At 34.8% G+C, this 15,633-nt stretch overlaps 1 protein-coding gene across 5 annotated transcripts in view; it reads left to right on the top strand.

Annotated features, from left to right (window-relative positions):
- SLC41A2 (solute carrier family 41 member 2) overlaps positions 1-15,633 on the top strand; it is a 206,358-nt gene that overhangs the window by 174,672 nt on the left and 16,053 nt on the right. For 4 of the 5 annotated variants that reach the window (XM_057486450.1, XM_036891307.2, XM_036891308.2 and 1 more), the window contains 2 exons: positions 3,522-3,653; positions 4,576-4,724. In XM_057486450.1, coding sequence (XP_057342433.1) covers positions 3,522-3,653; positions 4,576-4,724 — 281 coding nt within the window. Of the gene's footprint in view, positions 1-3,521; positions 3,658-4,575; positions 4,725-15,633 lie in introns of all 5 variants that reach the window. The other variant, XM_057486451.1, reaches the window with a different exon arrangement.

Here is a 15,633-nt window from a genome sequence, read left to right on the forward strand (position 1 = left end):
TTTAGTATAGCTTGAGCCAATAGAATTTAAAAGATAACTCTACCTGAGGAAGAACATTTCACAGGATATATTACACATTTAACACAAATTACTTCTGTATATTTAGGTATAAGGCAATATGTTATATGAAGGCAATCTCTCCAAAATCTGATACCACATTTAAATTTTTAATGAACGCTTAAATTTTTGTGCAGCTTTAGAATGTCCATGAACAAATTTTCTCTGTAGACACTCTCCTGTTATTCCTGGTGCTACCACTCTCCCCATCACCAACCCTTAAAATCGTGAACCATGTGATTCAACTTGGCTCTTTATCCTCTTGAATAAACAGTGAGCAAACCTTGTCTGTTTGCCCTTTAACATAATTCACTTATTTATTTATATAACAAGTATACCTCACCATTGTAGTCTGCCAATGTCTCACGTTAGCCATTACTCAAGTAATAAAGTAGCCTTCCTGACTCACTTCCTAATTCAGTGCAATTTAAATGTCACACTCTAGTCTTCCTTAAACATTGCTTTTATTGCATCAGTCTTAAAATAATGAACTTAACAGAGGTTTTTCTCCTGCCTTTCAAATCAAGTTTTGAATTCTTTGGTCGAGCTTCAAGGTGCTCTTTATGCTGTTGAATGTGTATAACTTTTTACTTCATCATTCTAACCAGATCCTTATATTATGGCCCTACAAAGATCTGTATTTTCACTGCCTGGAATGATTACTGCTTTCCTTCCGCCTGTTCAAACCTCTTCAGTGAATATTAGTTAATGAATTCACTAGCATAAAAATTACCCAAATGGCTATTAGAGCTGTACAGTCCAACATTTCAGTGTGAAGTTTAAGTTAGAACAACCCTGTTGTTAGTAAGGTTTTCATGAGTATTTCTGTTATCTCACCTACACAATAAGAAACAATTCTGGAGCTTCACTAAAGAGCTCTCCTTGGAGTCTGCAATGTGGCATTGCATGGTGGTAAAATCTTTTTTGTGTATCAGTGAGTAAACTTCTTAGTTGGGTGTCACAATGAGCTTATCGTGTATTAAACATTGATAGAGAAGATTCCTCCAAGTTCCTCAAAAAAGAAAAACTTTTGAGAATTGACATTCATTTAAAATGTACTAGGAGATAATACTATTTAAAGGACCCCTAATTATCATCATCATCACCACCACCACCACCATCATCATCTCCATCATCATTTGCTATTTGCTGGGTACCTACTATATGCCAGATAACTTATAGGTCTTTTATGCATGTGATTTTATTTAATATTCACAATGAGAAAATAATTTGTCCAAGATCTCATATTTAGTAAGTAGTGAGTCAAGATTTAAACCTAGGTCAGCTTGATTCTAAAGCCTATGATTTTTTTCCTTCAAAATAAACAACTACTAATTTATCTGTATATTAGATACAAGAATACATGCTTTGTTTAAAGTAAGACATATCTGTGTTGATATCTTAATTAGGATGTGTTTTAACATCTCTTAAAACTAGTATCATTTTCCCAATTGTATTTCATGGTAACACTAGTTTTATGGTCAATAAGTTTGGGAAACATTAGATTTCTTGACTACAGGATTTCTTAAAGCCTTTATCATACTAATACATGTTGCTTTAAGACATATGTATTATATATAAATTGCTTTAAGATATACATACCAATCTCTCCTTCTGGGACTTCTGTTAGCTAGGGACTGAAATTTCTGGAACCAATCTTCCTTCAGATCCTGAGACCATACTTTGAGAACTGTTGATCTAGGGCTTATAATATATATCTTTCACACTGCACTTTCAAATAATAATATACCACTTCACACATAGGATAAGAGCATTATATCAGTATACTTGGGTTTTCATTTATCTTTCTTATGTGCTTTTTTTCCCCTACATTTTACTTTGTTATAAACTCTATAATGTGTTGTTACTTTTGCTTTAAATGGTCAGTGTTTTTGAAGAGATTAAAAATGACAAAATGATATCTTTTCTCCTTCCCATGTATTTTACATTCCCAGTACTCTTCTTTCCTTTGTGTAGATCCATATTTCCATCTGGTACTATGTTCCTTTCCGCCTGAAGTTCCTTTAATGTCACTTGTAGGGCAAGTCTGTAGAGAAAAGAGGCTTCAGGCGTGGTCTCTCCCAGCCTTTCTTTCCCTCTACCTCTGTTCATACCTCTAATAATGTCTACTCTTAACCTTTTTCACTGCTATCTCAGAAGAAGAGCTGACTAGTTAATAGTTGAGCTGGGTTTGTTTTTTGTGGTTATTAGTTAACCTTCAGTACACTACTGACTTCAAATTTCTTCATTGATAGGTTCCTGTTACCTAATGCTTAATATAAATCCCGGAGTGCTGTATACCTGCAGCTTGGAAAGGTTAACTGTCTGTGTGCTTGCTCCTCTGCCCATGGTAGGCTGCTGATCCTTGTAACCTGATGCATGGCATGGGATTGAATTTGGAATTCTCTTGCCCTATCCTCAAACTTATGCAGTCTCTATACACTTGGTCCTCAGGGAAAGAGCTTTCTCAATGTTTCTTCACCTCCCCCTATTAGTAGTCAACCCTGCCATATTGCTCTTGAGCAGGAAGATTTTCTTCTACTCCTCAGAAGCAGACAACTTTTGCTTCTGTTCTTTTTCCAGCAGCTACTGATCTTTGCCTAGCTGGAGTGTTTCCTCTACCTCCCCAAGCAGCTTTTGCTTCATACGAATGAAGCATTCAGAAATGGATGGGATTTCTTGCCTGTGTCCACCATGGTGGGTTATCTTAAGTCATCTGCCCTAACTCAGTCTATCTCATAAGCACCCGGTAGAGGCTTGTGGAAATAGCTGGCAAGTGAATGTGAACTCCCCTGTGTCTAGAGCTCCAAGTATTCCAAATCGTTCTGGCAGCCCACACTCAGCATGTAAGAATTTTCAGTTGTGTTCTTCCTACTTGCTTTTAAGACTACTGCCTCTTCCATATGCTGTGAAAGGAGAAATAGTTTGAGTGTTCCATTTCAACTTGGGGTGGGGGTTGCTTATCACCCTTTGGAATTCATTTTACCTCTTAACATCAAATCTTCCTCAGAGTATTTGAGAAGATAATCTAGGTTGAAAGAGGACTCTCTTGAATATTTTTCAGGGCTTATACCAATTGCTTTAGTAGAAAAGAAGAGAGTCAAGCCTTGTCTATTTGAATAAATCTCATGTTTTCACTTTCCTGGGTGATAAGCATGAAACATCTTTTTACCTAGTTTTATATCTGGTTGTGATGGTAATTTGAAAAATTACTTGTTCTGGTCTGCTTTCAGAATAGATAGTGAATCAGATTTGAAAAAATAATGAATGAGTCTTTCCTAATAATGATTTTCTTATACCTTTGGAATACCTAATTTAACATTAAATAAATCAACATTTCAGTAGAATTCTTTATTTTGTTTTATTGGTCCAGAATGTGACAAAAAGATGCTTGCATTTAGTTGAATTTATGCAAGTTATTTAAAATTTGAGGATAACTACTTAATTTTTTCCTTATGTTTCAGGTATTGGTGGTAATTTGGTGGCCATTCAGGCTAGCAGGATTTCTACCTACCTCCATTTACACAGCATTCCAGGAGAACTGCCTGATGAACCTAAAGGTTGTTACTACCCAATTAGAACTTTTTTTGGTCCAGGTATGTGCTTGTGGATTTTTGCATATTTTATATCAGGAACTATTCCTCTTGGAGTATAGACAGGTAACATTTGGTGGATTCATATCGTTTGTGAGTATTGTACAACTTTTCTATTTCTGATAGCTAAATAGATATCAAATACAATAGATCTTGTTCACTAAGTCTCAGTGAACAAAATGTCATTTGCATGAATTCTGCAGTTGCTGAGAAATTTGTATTATTTTTCTCTTTTATCCCTTTTTGGGGGATATCTTGTTTATGAGTTAGGAAAGAAGAACCTTATACACACAAGAAAGTATTGCTAAGTGACTTAGGGAGACAAATATACTGTCTTTCCTATATTAATCTTTTTGGCCTTTCTAAATGTAGATGTTTGATCCCAACCAAATAGGATGAGAGATGATAAGCTCAGTTACAAGAAATAGTGAGTTGTTTATGTCACTGAGGCAGTGATCACCAAAAAACTAAGACCACAATTTTAAACCTTGTAAAATTTTGATCACTTCCTTTTTTCTAGTAAAAATAAATATAATTATTGATTTTTGAATAAGGATCAGAAATATCCAGCCTTATAGTATTGGTGAAAGAACCCTAAAGGAAAAGTAAAATTAAAACATCCCAATACTTTAAAAACTTTATTTCTTTTGTCTTCCTTGTGTTTTTATGATATATTAAAGTCTGACCAATGTTCTTCACAGCAAATTTTTAGCAACCATCTTTCATTAAATTAACATATAGCATATAATACAAATTTCAAAGAACTACATGAATTGTAAAAAGCTGAAATTTATTTTTAGCAATTGAGTTTAATGTGATACTATGCTGCATAATAGCTAGAAAGTAATCCTCAAATTTACATCTGTGACCTATTACTGACCAAAACATGATTTGGTTTTAACAACTTTTTCATTTCATATTGCAGGAGTAAACAAGAAGTCTGCTCAAGTTCTATTGCTTTTAGTGATTCCTGGACATATAATTTTCCTCTACACTATTCATTTGATGAAAAGTGGCCACACTTCTTTAACTGTGATCTTCATAGTAGTATACTTATTTGCTGCTGTGTTACAGGTAAGACTTAAAACCTCTTTTGATCTCTTTTATGTTCAGACTACTGTAAAAGTGTAACTGTAAATCTAAAGGTATGTGAAATATTTTAGTATTTTTAATCAACTGAACGCCTTTGTGTTGATTTCATCTTCTTAAAACCAATAAGCTCATGCCACTTTTAAGATGACTGATAAATTAGAACCATTGGATTTCCTGTTTTCTGGATTCCATGTCTTCCTTTTTATTATTCTCTTGTTTTGTGTGAACACATCTAATAGATTCCTGAGAATGCATGGGAGTAAGTTTTTGGAATCATTCCTTGTTGTAAAATGCTTTTACATGAATAGGTCGACTGGATATAGAATTATTTCTTTCTTTTTATTTCTTAAATTTTCATTGCATTTTAACATCTCTGTAAGTCAGGTGCTAGCCTCACTGCTGATCTCATTTTACTTCATTTCTTATATCTCCCTAGAAGTTTGCAAAACCTTCTCTTTTTTCCTGTTTTTTTAAAATTTTACATTGGTGTCCTGGTTTAGATGTTTTGTCTGTTTTGTCAGACATTTTTGGTCCTTTTCAACCTAAAAATTCATGTTCTTCAGTTCTAAGAAAAATTTTTGAATTAGTCCTTTGATGATACTTTCTCCATTTTCTCTCTTCTTTCTTTCTGGAACCTTATTATTTGGTTCCTGAAACTCCTGCATTAAATTCTTTATCTTTTCCTATTCTCTATTTCTTTATCTTTTTTCTCCTCTTTCTGGCAGATTTCTGTGCCTTTCTAAATCTTTTCTCTATTGTGTCAAAGAGGTTACTGGAGAGAGTAGAGTTGAATATATGTGCCCAACTTGCCATCTTTATGCACTTAAATTTAAGAAAATGTAAGGCTTTATTTGCAAAATGGGTGACCAATAGTATATACATGTACAATTTTAAATTAAATAGTACTAAAGAGTTCTACCTTTCCATTCACATTCCTCAGAGTCAATAACTTTGAAGTATTTTAACTGTTTCTTCTGATAATTTATATATGCATTTTAAAGTAACATGCCTAAACTTTAGACTTTTGCTAATAAAAATTGAGGATTTGAGGGCTGTTATAATGCCCCATCTTTCTTATATAGTTCTAAAACAGCTGTTATATCGGTTTTTTGTTAAACTCATAGTCACTGTTTGTATGATTGGGCCTTTGTAAACACTGTTTACTATAGAGCCAGATAGTGTACTATGATTATATTTCCTTTTTGTGTACTTTATTTTTCTTGAGGCTATTCATTCCATCTTTTTTCATTTGCATCATTTTCCATTAACTCATCCTTAAGTTTTTCCAACTATTTTTGCCTTATTTTGGCTTCTTGCTAAACATGTAGGACTGGTACTTCCTGCAGGGAGAGACCCTAACACCCAAAGAGATGCATTCTAATAAAATTCTTTGAAGAGATAACATTTACGTTTGGTCTTCAAAGGGTTTGACATGTAGGAGTAAGGTTAGAGGATAGGGGATGGGGAAATTATTCCTGTCCGAAAAAACTGCATTGATGATAATGATGATATAAAATTAACTGACATTTACAGGGTTTCCTGTGTGACCAGCATTGTTCTAAGTGCATTACATGTACTTATTTAATTCTCACAAAAACTCTGTGAGATTTGTTTTTTTGATATAAATCAGTGATTTTCAAAGTGAAGTACATGTAAAACAAAGTATTGTGTATATAGGAAGAAAAAATTAAAACCTATTTTACCTCATTTGTTTAAAATGTATCTGTTTTTTTATGTTTTGTAACAAACATATTAGCACAATGTTAATAAGTATGCTCAAATATTTTATACTTAAAGGACTTTTTCATCTAAAACTTTTGGAGATTTTATAGTTACAGCCTAGAGATGAGAAATACAGAACTTGTGCCAGAAAGAGGAAGTAATTCATATCCAGGATATAACTAAGAGGAGGGAGTAGATGACATAAGGTTAAGAAGGTAGCTTACGGCCAATGTAAAAAGGCCTTAAATGCCTCCCAGCAAGGGAGACTAGAATCTACTCTTAAAATAACACCTTTATGACTTAATTGGTATTTTTAACTTTTCTATAGTATTTGATAATGCTTGACACTTTTATTAAAATATACCTTTCTAATCATTTGTTCATTTATTCATTCAATAAAACTTCATTCTACTAGATGCAAAGATGGGTTTTAAATATCAGGATGAATAAATGCAGACATCCTCAAGGACTCATAGTCTGGAGGGAAGACTACTAAATGAACAAAAAATTATAATATAATATAATTTAAATGCTGGGGATAGCTACATGTAAAATGCTTTCACAGCTTGGAAGAAAAAGCAACTAACTGCACCTGGGGAGTAATATTTTTCTACTGCTCAATAGGGACAAAAGTTATTTCAAATGCTTTTCTACTACTGGCAACCTTTATTGCTGTATATGATATGGTCCCTTATTATTTATGTTCTCTACTTGGGTAAGTACTATGAAAAAAGATACAATACTCAGGCTAAGGGAAATATTCAGAAATACTCTTTGGTCTGTTGATAAACATGCCATATTTAGAGCAAGTTCCTGTTTGCAACTCTCCCTCTTAGACTTACTGATTGATTTGACATTTATATTTGTGGCTCTGTGCCAACATATGATCACCCATCATTTCACTTAAGTCAATGCAAAATATAAGTAATTTTTCTGAATTTATAAAAATATTATATTTCAACCTGTACCTCTGACTTAAATTCTGGCACATGAAAGTTCAAAAACTGGAGTTGAGGAAAGAGTAATTATTAATCTCTCTGTGTATCATTACCTCCTCTATAAAATGGGAGGAATGGGAATATCTATCTTATGACTCATTTTGAGGGTTAAATGAGTTAATTATACCAAGCTTGCTATGTAGTAGATGCTATGCAGGTGTTAGCTGATGCTGCTGTTTTATTAAAAATAGAATTACGAATGGTGAGTCCTTGATCTCTGATGACAATTGGGAAATATTTTTTCTTTATCTTACAGTGTTCAATTCTTTTATGTGTCTTTTATGACTTCCATTTTTATGGGTTTTAGTTTTTATTTTCTCCCCAAGAATCAGGTATCTGCCAGAGTAGATCTTTGTATTTGCAACTGACATTGTGTATTATTCCAGTGAAATAGCTTAGAGTCAGATTGTAAATTCTCAAATCAAATCTTCATGCTCTGACACTGACAGACATAAACACATACCTCTTTGGAGACTGAGGTTTGGATAAAAGCTTTTGACCTTCCCCTGCCTGCTTCAGTTGATTCAAAGATGGATGAATGAAGAAATACTTTATAAAGACAAAGATTCCTTGACTACTTGAGATACACCTTTTACTATTCTTTATTGACTTCTCTTCTTGGTCTGGGCTTAATTTATATTTAAAACCTTGGTTTAAATCCCAGCTCTTATTCAAAGATTGCAGTCCATACCACTCCACCCATCCCTATCCCTATATTTTGATGGCATATTATATAATAAGGTTTTCTAATACATGTTTAATTCCTCTCCATCTAGAATGTTCCTCCTTGAGTATAGAAACCAAACCTAGATCCCTTTGGTATTCTACATAAGACATGACATAGTGATTGTTTTTTGAATTCTTGGTATTTCACTCTCTTACCAGACTAACAAGCTTTGAAGAACCACCCCCATCCCTGCCCAATTATTCAGCCAGCTAAATGAAGGAAATCCAGTTGAGGGAAACTTGATACTAGATTTATTATAATGATGTAGTAGCAATCCCTTGCCGTAGTTTTACATTTAGTCAGATGTCATCTTTTCCTGGAAGCCTTTCTTGAACACCTAATTTGATTGGAGTACTCTATTCTCTGTTTTATAGTACCCTGTAACATTATCCTAGCTTTCCCACATTGCATTGGCATCTGTTTATGTGTCTGTCTCACAAATTCTAGAAGAAATAGTCTTTGTTTTACTCACTTTTACTCATTTTAAGCTAGTCCCATCATCCTTCAATGGAAGGAGGAGAAAAGTTTACAACTGTATTTAGGGCCCAGAAATTCCAGAAAAACTGGAAAATCTAAATTTTCTTCTCCTTGTCTTCAATAAACACTAGTTTCCTCTCTTTCACTGACATAGGTATTCAAAATAAAAGGCAACAAAAAATGCAACATAAAATCCCCCAAATTCTATCAAAGTTCAGTCAGAATTGTAAGATTTTCCTCAAACGTTTAGAGATGAAATTACTTAATATCTAGGGAAAATGGAAGGTAGGGGTATAGATAAAGCAGAATTGGTTATGAATTGATAATTGATAAGGCTGACTGATGGTACATGGGAATGGTGTGGGTTAATTTATACTGTTCTGTCTGCTCTTGGGTATGTTTGAATTTTTCATTAATAAGTTTTAAAAATTAAGGTTTTATTTCAGGTGTCAACAAAGAAGTTTTTTCAGAGCACATCTGCTTTTTAATTTTAGGCACTGTAGCTCACTGTTTCTTACTTCAAGTAAAAAGTCAACTTGAATTTGAAATTATTTGGGACTTGGAAAGGTCAAGTTTGCCTTCACTGCACACTGACTCCCTTTTTTGAAACTATATTTTAAATTACAAAATCTACTTACATGTCACAAATTACATTGTTTAGGTATTTATTATGTGTCTTGCAATTAGAGGAAAACTAACCAATGTGTTTTTGCTGTGTGATGTTGAGGCCACTGAAACACAGTCAGTAGATTTGATGGACTGTACACTTCTCATGTTCTTACCCCGTGCCCAAGAGTAGTCAGGCTTATTATGCTGTCAAGATACTGTCCTTGAAAAATACTGTAGGGAATCAGGTAAACAAATGAATTAGAGACAGAAAACCCTGAAGAAGGCATTCATATTTGCTATACCACCAGTCATATTGCTTTTGGAGTTCCTTTTTTTCCAGCAGTAATAAGGATGGGTTGACACCAAGCTAAACATCTGTATTACCCATTATAACTTTTGTGCCATCAGTCAGCATTTAGGAGACAGCTAGCTGTGACTAAGGGTACAGTTGTTGGCTTTAGAATACAATTATTCATCTATGTCAAATTATCCCATTGAACCAAAAAGTTGATTTCATAGAACTGTTTTTCTTCTATAAACATAGAGACAATTGGGTTCTTTCTCTCTAAGCAGTGATTTCCTGTGCCTTCATATTTTACTATTCAGATGCTCCATTGACTACTCAAAGCCTGTTGATCAATGAAATGAAAAAGCATAATATGGAATTCCAGTCTGTGATGGACCTTACTGGCCTTCCTTCAAAGATGTACAGAAGGAAATCTGTATACTCTCTTCAGGGTTTTCTTTCTCTAATTCATTTGTTTATCTGATTCCCTGTAGTATTTTTCAAGGACATTATCTTGACAGCATAATAAACCTGAGAAGGTACAAAAATACCTATCAGTCAAATAAGCAGACTGGCAATCTCTTGAGCAAAGAAAGAACAGAGTACATATGGTTCATTTCCTTATCTAATTTAAAGCCTCTACTAGTTCCCTTTTGTGTTTGAAATCCTAAATATTCTTTCTTTGTCTGTGAAAAGACAAAAGCATAAAGTTTGGATGATTTTCCCTACAAGAGGCAAAAAGATAGACACATATGAGTATATTAATATTTTTTTCTGGTATAAAATATTTTACTGGGAAAGAAAAATGAGACTTTTCTAGCCTATTACAACAAAGTTTTTGTTGATATAATTGGTAAACAATGAATCAAAACCATTTCTAAATGAAATTTTTAATTCCCTATTTTAGGCACTGGTTGTTTCATGCAGAAAATTAGGTTATTAAGAACACTACTAAAATTCTAGCAGCACCAAATTCCATGAGAAATACATTGTGAAAGTTTGGTTGTGAAAAACCTTTGCTCCTGGCTCTCTGCTTTTTCATAAGAGAAACAAAATGTTTCCTTAAATGGTAGAATGATAACAGATTCTCAATATGTCAAGTTGAGAATCATAAATATCAGGATTTTATCAAATACATAGTACATTATAGTCTTCCAACCTCTGTGCTAGACACTGTACAAAAGAAATAGAAGTCATTGTCCCTGCCCTTTGGGATTTCTCTAAGTTATGGGAGATTAGACTTAAAAGTATGAAACAGCTAGACAAGACCCTAAGACTTACCTACTTAAAACAAGTCTTCTTACTCTGTAACTTCAGAATCAAACTTTTTACTTCTCCCTTGCTTTCATTCTTTAAAAGTGCTTTAACAGACTTTTCTGAGGGAGGCGAGGATCAGAGTATATATTGTAGCTGATGAGAAACTTGAATTAATATTAATGAAGAGGAAACTGCTCTTAGGAAAGTAATAATACTTATATTTCTTAATAATATAATTTTATAAACAGAACTCTCCTTAGTTTTTAATTATTTTTATTGAAGTATCATTGATATACAACCTTATATTGGTTTCAAATATACAACACCATTGTTCAATAGTTACCCATATTATTAAATCTAGTGCAGTTATTATTTGTCAGTTACTATCTAGTGCAGTTACTATCTGTCAACATAGAAAAATGTTACAGAATCATTGACTGTATTCTCCATGCTGTACTACTATTCCCATGACCAACTTAAGATTGAGAATTTTTGTGCCCCTTTATCCCTCTCACCCTCTGCACCTACCCGCCCCAAACCCTACCCCATGGTAACTTAGTTTTTATAAGTACCTTTTAGTAGGCCGTATTTGGTTTTGAATTTCATATTTATATGCAAATTGCATCATTTTACATATTCCAACAGGTTCATGTTCTCAAGAAGAATTGTTCTTAGCAAATCCCAAGCCCACCTTAAATGAGCAAATATATGTCCCTCTTAAAAAAATTTATAATCAGGACATTAATTAGTGAATTTACTAGTAAGTGTTTCTGTTTTATAAATAAGAGTTCAGAGTCATTTTGAAACATATGTTTGCAGTATGAACATGGCCACAGCACAGATAGTGTAAATTAAGAGCAAATATATATTTCTCATATAGTGGAACATACTGGGGCAGAAATATGGTGTACATACTTACTAAAAGAAGCTTTGACATCTTATTCTGTTATCACATTCACATGATGCAGTGTCATTATTTTTTTTTATTAAGCTATCATTGATATACACTCTTATGAAATGAAGGTTTCGCATGAAAAACAATGTGGTTACTACATTCACCCGTATTATCGAGTCTCCCCCATACCCCATTGCAATAACTGTCCATCAGTGTAGCAAGATGCCACAGAGTCACTTCTTGTCTTCTCTGTGCTACACCGTCTTCCCCATGATCCCCCCACACCATGTGTATTAATCATAATACCCCTCAATCCCCTTCTCCCTCCCTCCCCACCTGCCCTCCCCTCCCCCTCTCCTTTGGTAACCATCAGTCCCTTCTTGGAGTTTGTGAGTCTGCTGCTGTTTTGTTCCTTCAGGTTTTCTTCGTTGTTATACTCCACAAATGAGGGAAATCATTTGGTATTTGTCTTTCTCTGCCTGGCTCATTTCACTGAGCATACCCTCTAGCTCCATCCATGTTGTTGCAAATGGTAGGATTTGTTTCTTTCTTATGGCTGAATAGTATTCCATTGTGTATATGTACAACCTCTTCTTTATCCATTCATCTACTGATGGACACTTAGGTTGCTTCCATATCTTGACTATTGCAAATAGTGCTGCAATAAACATAGGGGTGCATATATCTTTTGAAATCTGAGAACTTGTTTTCTTTGGGTAAATTACTAGGAGTGGACTTCCCAGGTCAAATGGTATTTCTATTTTTAGTTTTTTGAGGAACTTCCATATTGCTTTCCACAATGGTTGAACTAGTTTACATTCCCACCATCAGTGTAGGAGGGTTCCCCTTTCTCCACATCCTTGCCAGCATTTGTTGTTCCTAGTCTTTTGAATGTTGGCCATCCTAACTGGCGTGAGGTGATATCTCATTGTGGTTTTAATTTGCATTTCCCTGATAATTAGCAATGTGGACATTTTTTCATGTTCCTGCTGGCCATCTGAATTTCTTATTTGGATAATTGTCTGTTCATATCCTCCGCCCATTTTTTAATGAGGTTATTTACTTTTTGGGTGTTGAGGCGTGTGAGTTCTTCATATATTTTGGATGCTAACCCCTTATCAGATGTGTCATTTACAAATATATTCTCCCATACATCCTAAAGTATGTCAGTGTCATTATTTTTTAACAATGAGGATGTAAAAATAAGTGCTTCTACAGAAGAAAAATATTTATAAGCCAGACTGACATCGCATATATCACACTCAAAGAACAAAGGAAAGAAGAGAGAAGACAAAATCCCAATATGCAGAACATTGTAGAAAGATCAGATATCTTTAGAGTCAGACATGAGTCTGAATTTCTTCTCTGATACTTAGTGACTTGTCAAGTTTTGTAACCTCTCTTGCCTTACTTTTTTCCCTTACTTCAGAGGGTAGTAATGAGGACTAATCTAATGTATATAAAGTACTTGGTAAAGGTCCTGGAGCGTAGTAAGCTTCTAATAATGGCAGTAGCTGCTCTTTTTCATCATTATTGTCATGGGCATCATTTTTTTCTTCCTGTCTTTATTGGAGCTGGTTATTCAATGCCCCGAGGCCTGTTTCATCTCCTCACCATTCACCTTCCTTTGACCCCCTGCTCTTTACTGCTGAACTCTTTCTTTGCTCTTCTGAGAACATCTCAAACTTAACATGTCCAAAACTAAATCCCTTATTTCCCCTATAATCTTTCCCATATCAGTTAGGGGTGGTGGACAAGAAGCCTAAGTGGGTACAGTGAAAAGGGAAGTAGGCCAGATTTAGGGTTCACAAGCAAAGATCCTCTAAAGCTCTCAGCCCTCAGCTCCTGACCCCATAGTGTCCCTCTGGACTGAGGACAGCCTTACTCCCACAGACTTTACATCTCATGTGTACTCCTGTGCCCCAAACCCTGGCCATCTCAGTTATCACCATTATCTTGCTACTGGTGAGTCCATGCAGTACAATAGGTGGGCTCCTGGTCCAGGAATAAGTTTTCTGGGTACTAATTTTGGTCCCTTCCTAACTCTGTGACTTTGGCTAAATCATAACCCTACTCTGTGGCTTAGTTTCCTTCTTGTAACATATGGGTTAAGACACTAACTAAGGTTACCATATAATTGTAGTCAAAACCAGGTCACTTTTGAGAGTCAAGGAGAGTTGTTAATTATAATTAGAGTGGCAAGCATCAACCATTATTCTGGGCAAACCAGCAAGTACAGTGACCCTAGCTATCACTCAAGTCCCCTCCCACATTTATGGGGTTTGATTTTGTAAATGCACTCCTACAGTAAGAATGATTTGTTACAAAGTGTTGTTGCACATGCTCAGTACTGTGAATGCTAATATTAAAATAATTTGGTAACTAAAACAGTCTATTAGTATTAAACTCTATAATTATTGCTAAAGTAGCATTAAGTTAAATTGGCTTTTATTGGTTAGCCACAGAACTCAGGCAATACATAAAATATTGTTTTCCTGAAAAACTATTCCAAGTCCAAATAGCTAATTTTGAACTGGTGTACTCTGTAGGTCCAATACAGCTGTATTTTACCTAGAAATCTATATTCACCTCTTTCTGCCATAATTTGGCTTATTTTTTTATAGTGTCCAGTTTTATCACCTCTTGATCTGTGACTTCTGAGAAGAAAAGAGTATAAGTCCTCTTATATATAAGCCAGCTCATATATACAAACACCTAAGTTGTTCATTCTGAAAATTTTCCATCTGTGACAGTTCCCTTTTTGAGGTTTGGTAAGCTAAGCCATATATATATATCGTACTTACTATGAGCCTGTTGTTATGCACTGTTCTAGGCACTTTACAGAGATGAACTCGCTGAGTACTCACCACAACCCAGTGAGAAAAGTTATACTATTAGTTGCCACTTACAAAAGAATGAAGACAAGTTGAGTGACTTGTCCAAGTTCACACAGCCAGATGGATGGAGTCAGGCTCCAGTCTATACTCCTAACCACTGTGTTTTACAAGAATAAGTTTGACACTTTGTTTTGCTCTTAGTGAGAGTCATAACTTTTAGGATGGCAATTTATGAAAGCCTGAAGCTGTCTCTTCTCTCTGGTTTCATTAGATCTTCATATATCTTGCAGCCATGTATTTTGCCCAGAAGGGCATTCATTCCATAGAGTCTATGTAGGAACCCAGTCAATGACATACATTTTTTTGTTGAGTGTCCTGAAGGAAGTACAAGGTACTATGGAAGTTCAACAGTGGGAGAATTTTTTTTTCTATGTGGGAAGGTAAGTTTTCTAATGGATGAAATTTTGTTTTGTAAAATCCATAGAAAATGCCATTTCAGCAAAAGAGAGTAACATTAGGTAAATGAGAAAACTCAGGGTATTTACAGAAAATAGTAAGAAAACTGGAGCTTAAGGCTAATGAAAAGGAGTGATGGAAAATAAGGTTGAAAAGTATAGATTGTGGCAAGATCATGAAGGATCTGGAGGAGTAGACCAAAGAGTTTAAGTTCTTCCATAGAATGATATTTGCCATTCTCCCCACTCCCAACAAACTTGGAAGATCTGACCCATTCCTCTGATGCAGTATGGTATAGTATGTAAGGGCTTGGGCTCCGGTTTCCACGGCTCGCTACCTGTGCCAGCTTGGTGTGGTAGCCTCTCAGGGACTGTGTGTTCTCCTCTGTTTAAAGAGGCTACAAGTAGACCTACCTTGTGGGTTGTTACTAGGATGAAGTAAGATAATAAATGTAAGATGCTATTATTATCTTATTATTTTAAAACCTTCATCATCAGGAGCTGTCAATTACAGTGCATCCCTTTGACACAGACACTGTCCCAGCAGATGTTTCAAAGAAAAAATATGAAAGTATGCCAACTAACACAAACTGAAAATTAGATCTTCACAAATGAAAACCCACCTTTA

This window comes from Manis pentadactyla, chromosome 10 (genome assembly GCF_030020395.1).
Source record: "Manis pentadactyla isolate mManPen7 chromosome 10, mManPen7.hap1, whole genome shotgun sequence".
In the NCBI taxonomy this organism is placed as follows: domain Eukaryota; kingdom Metazoa; phylum Chordata; class Mammalia; order Pholidota; family Manidae; genus Manis; species Manis pentadactyla.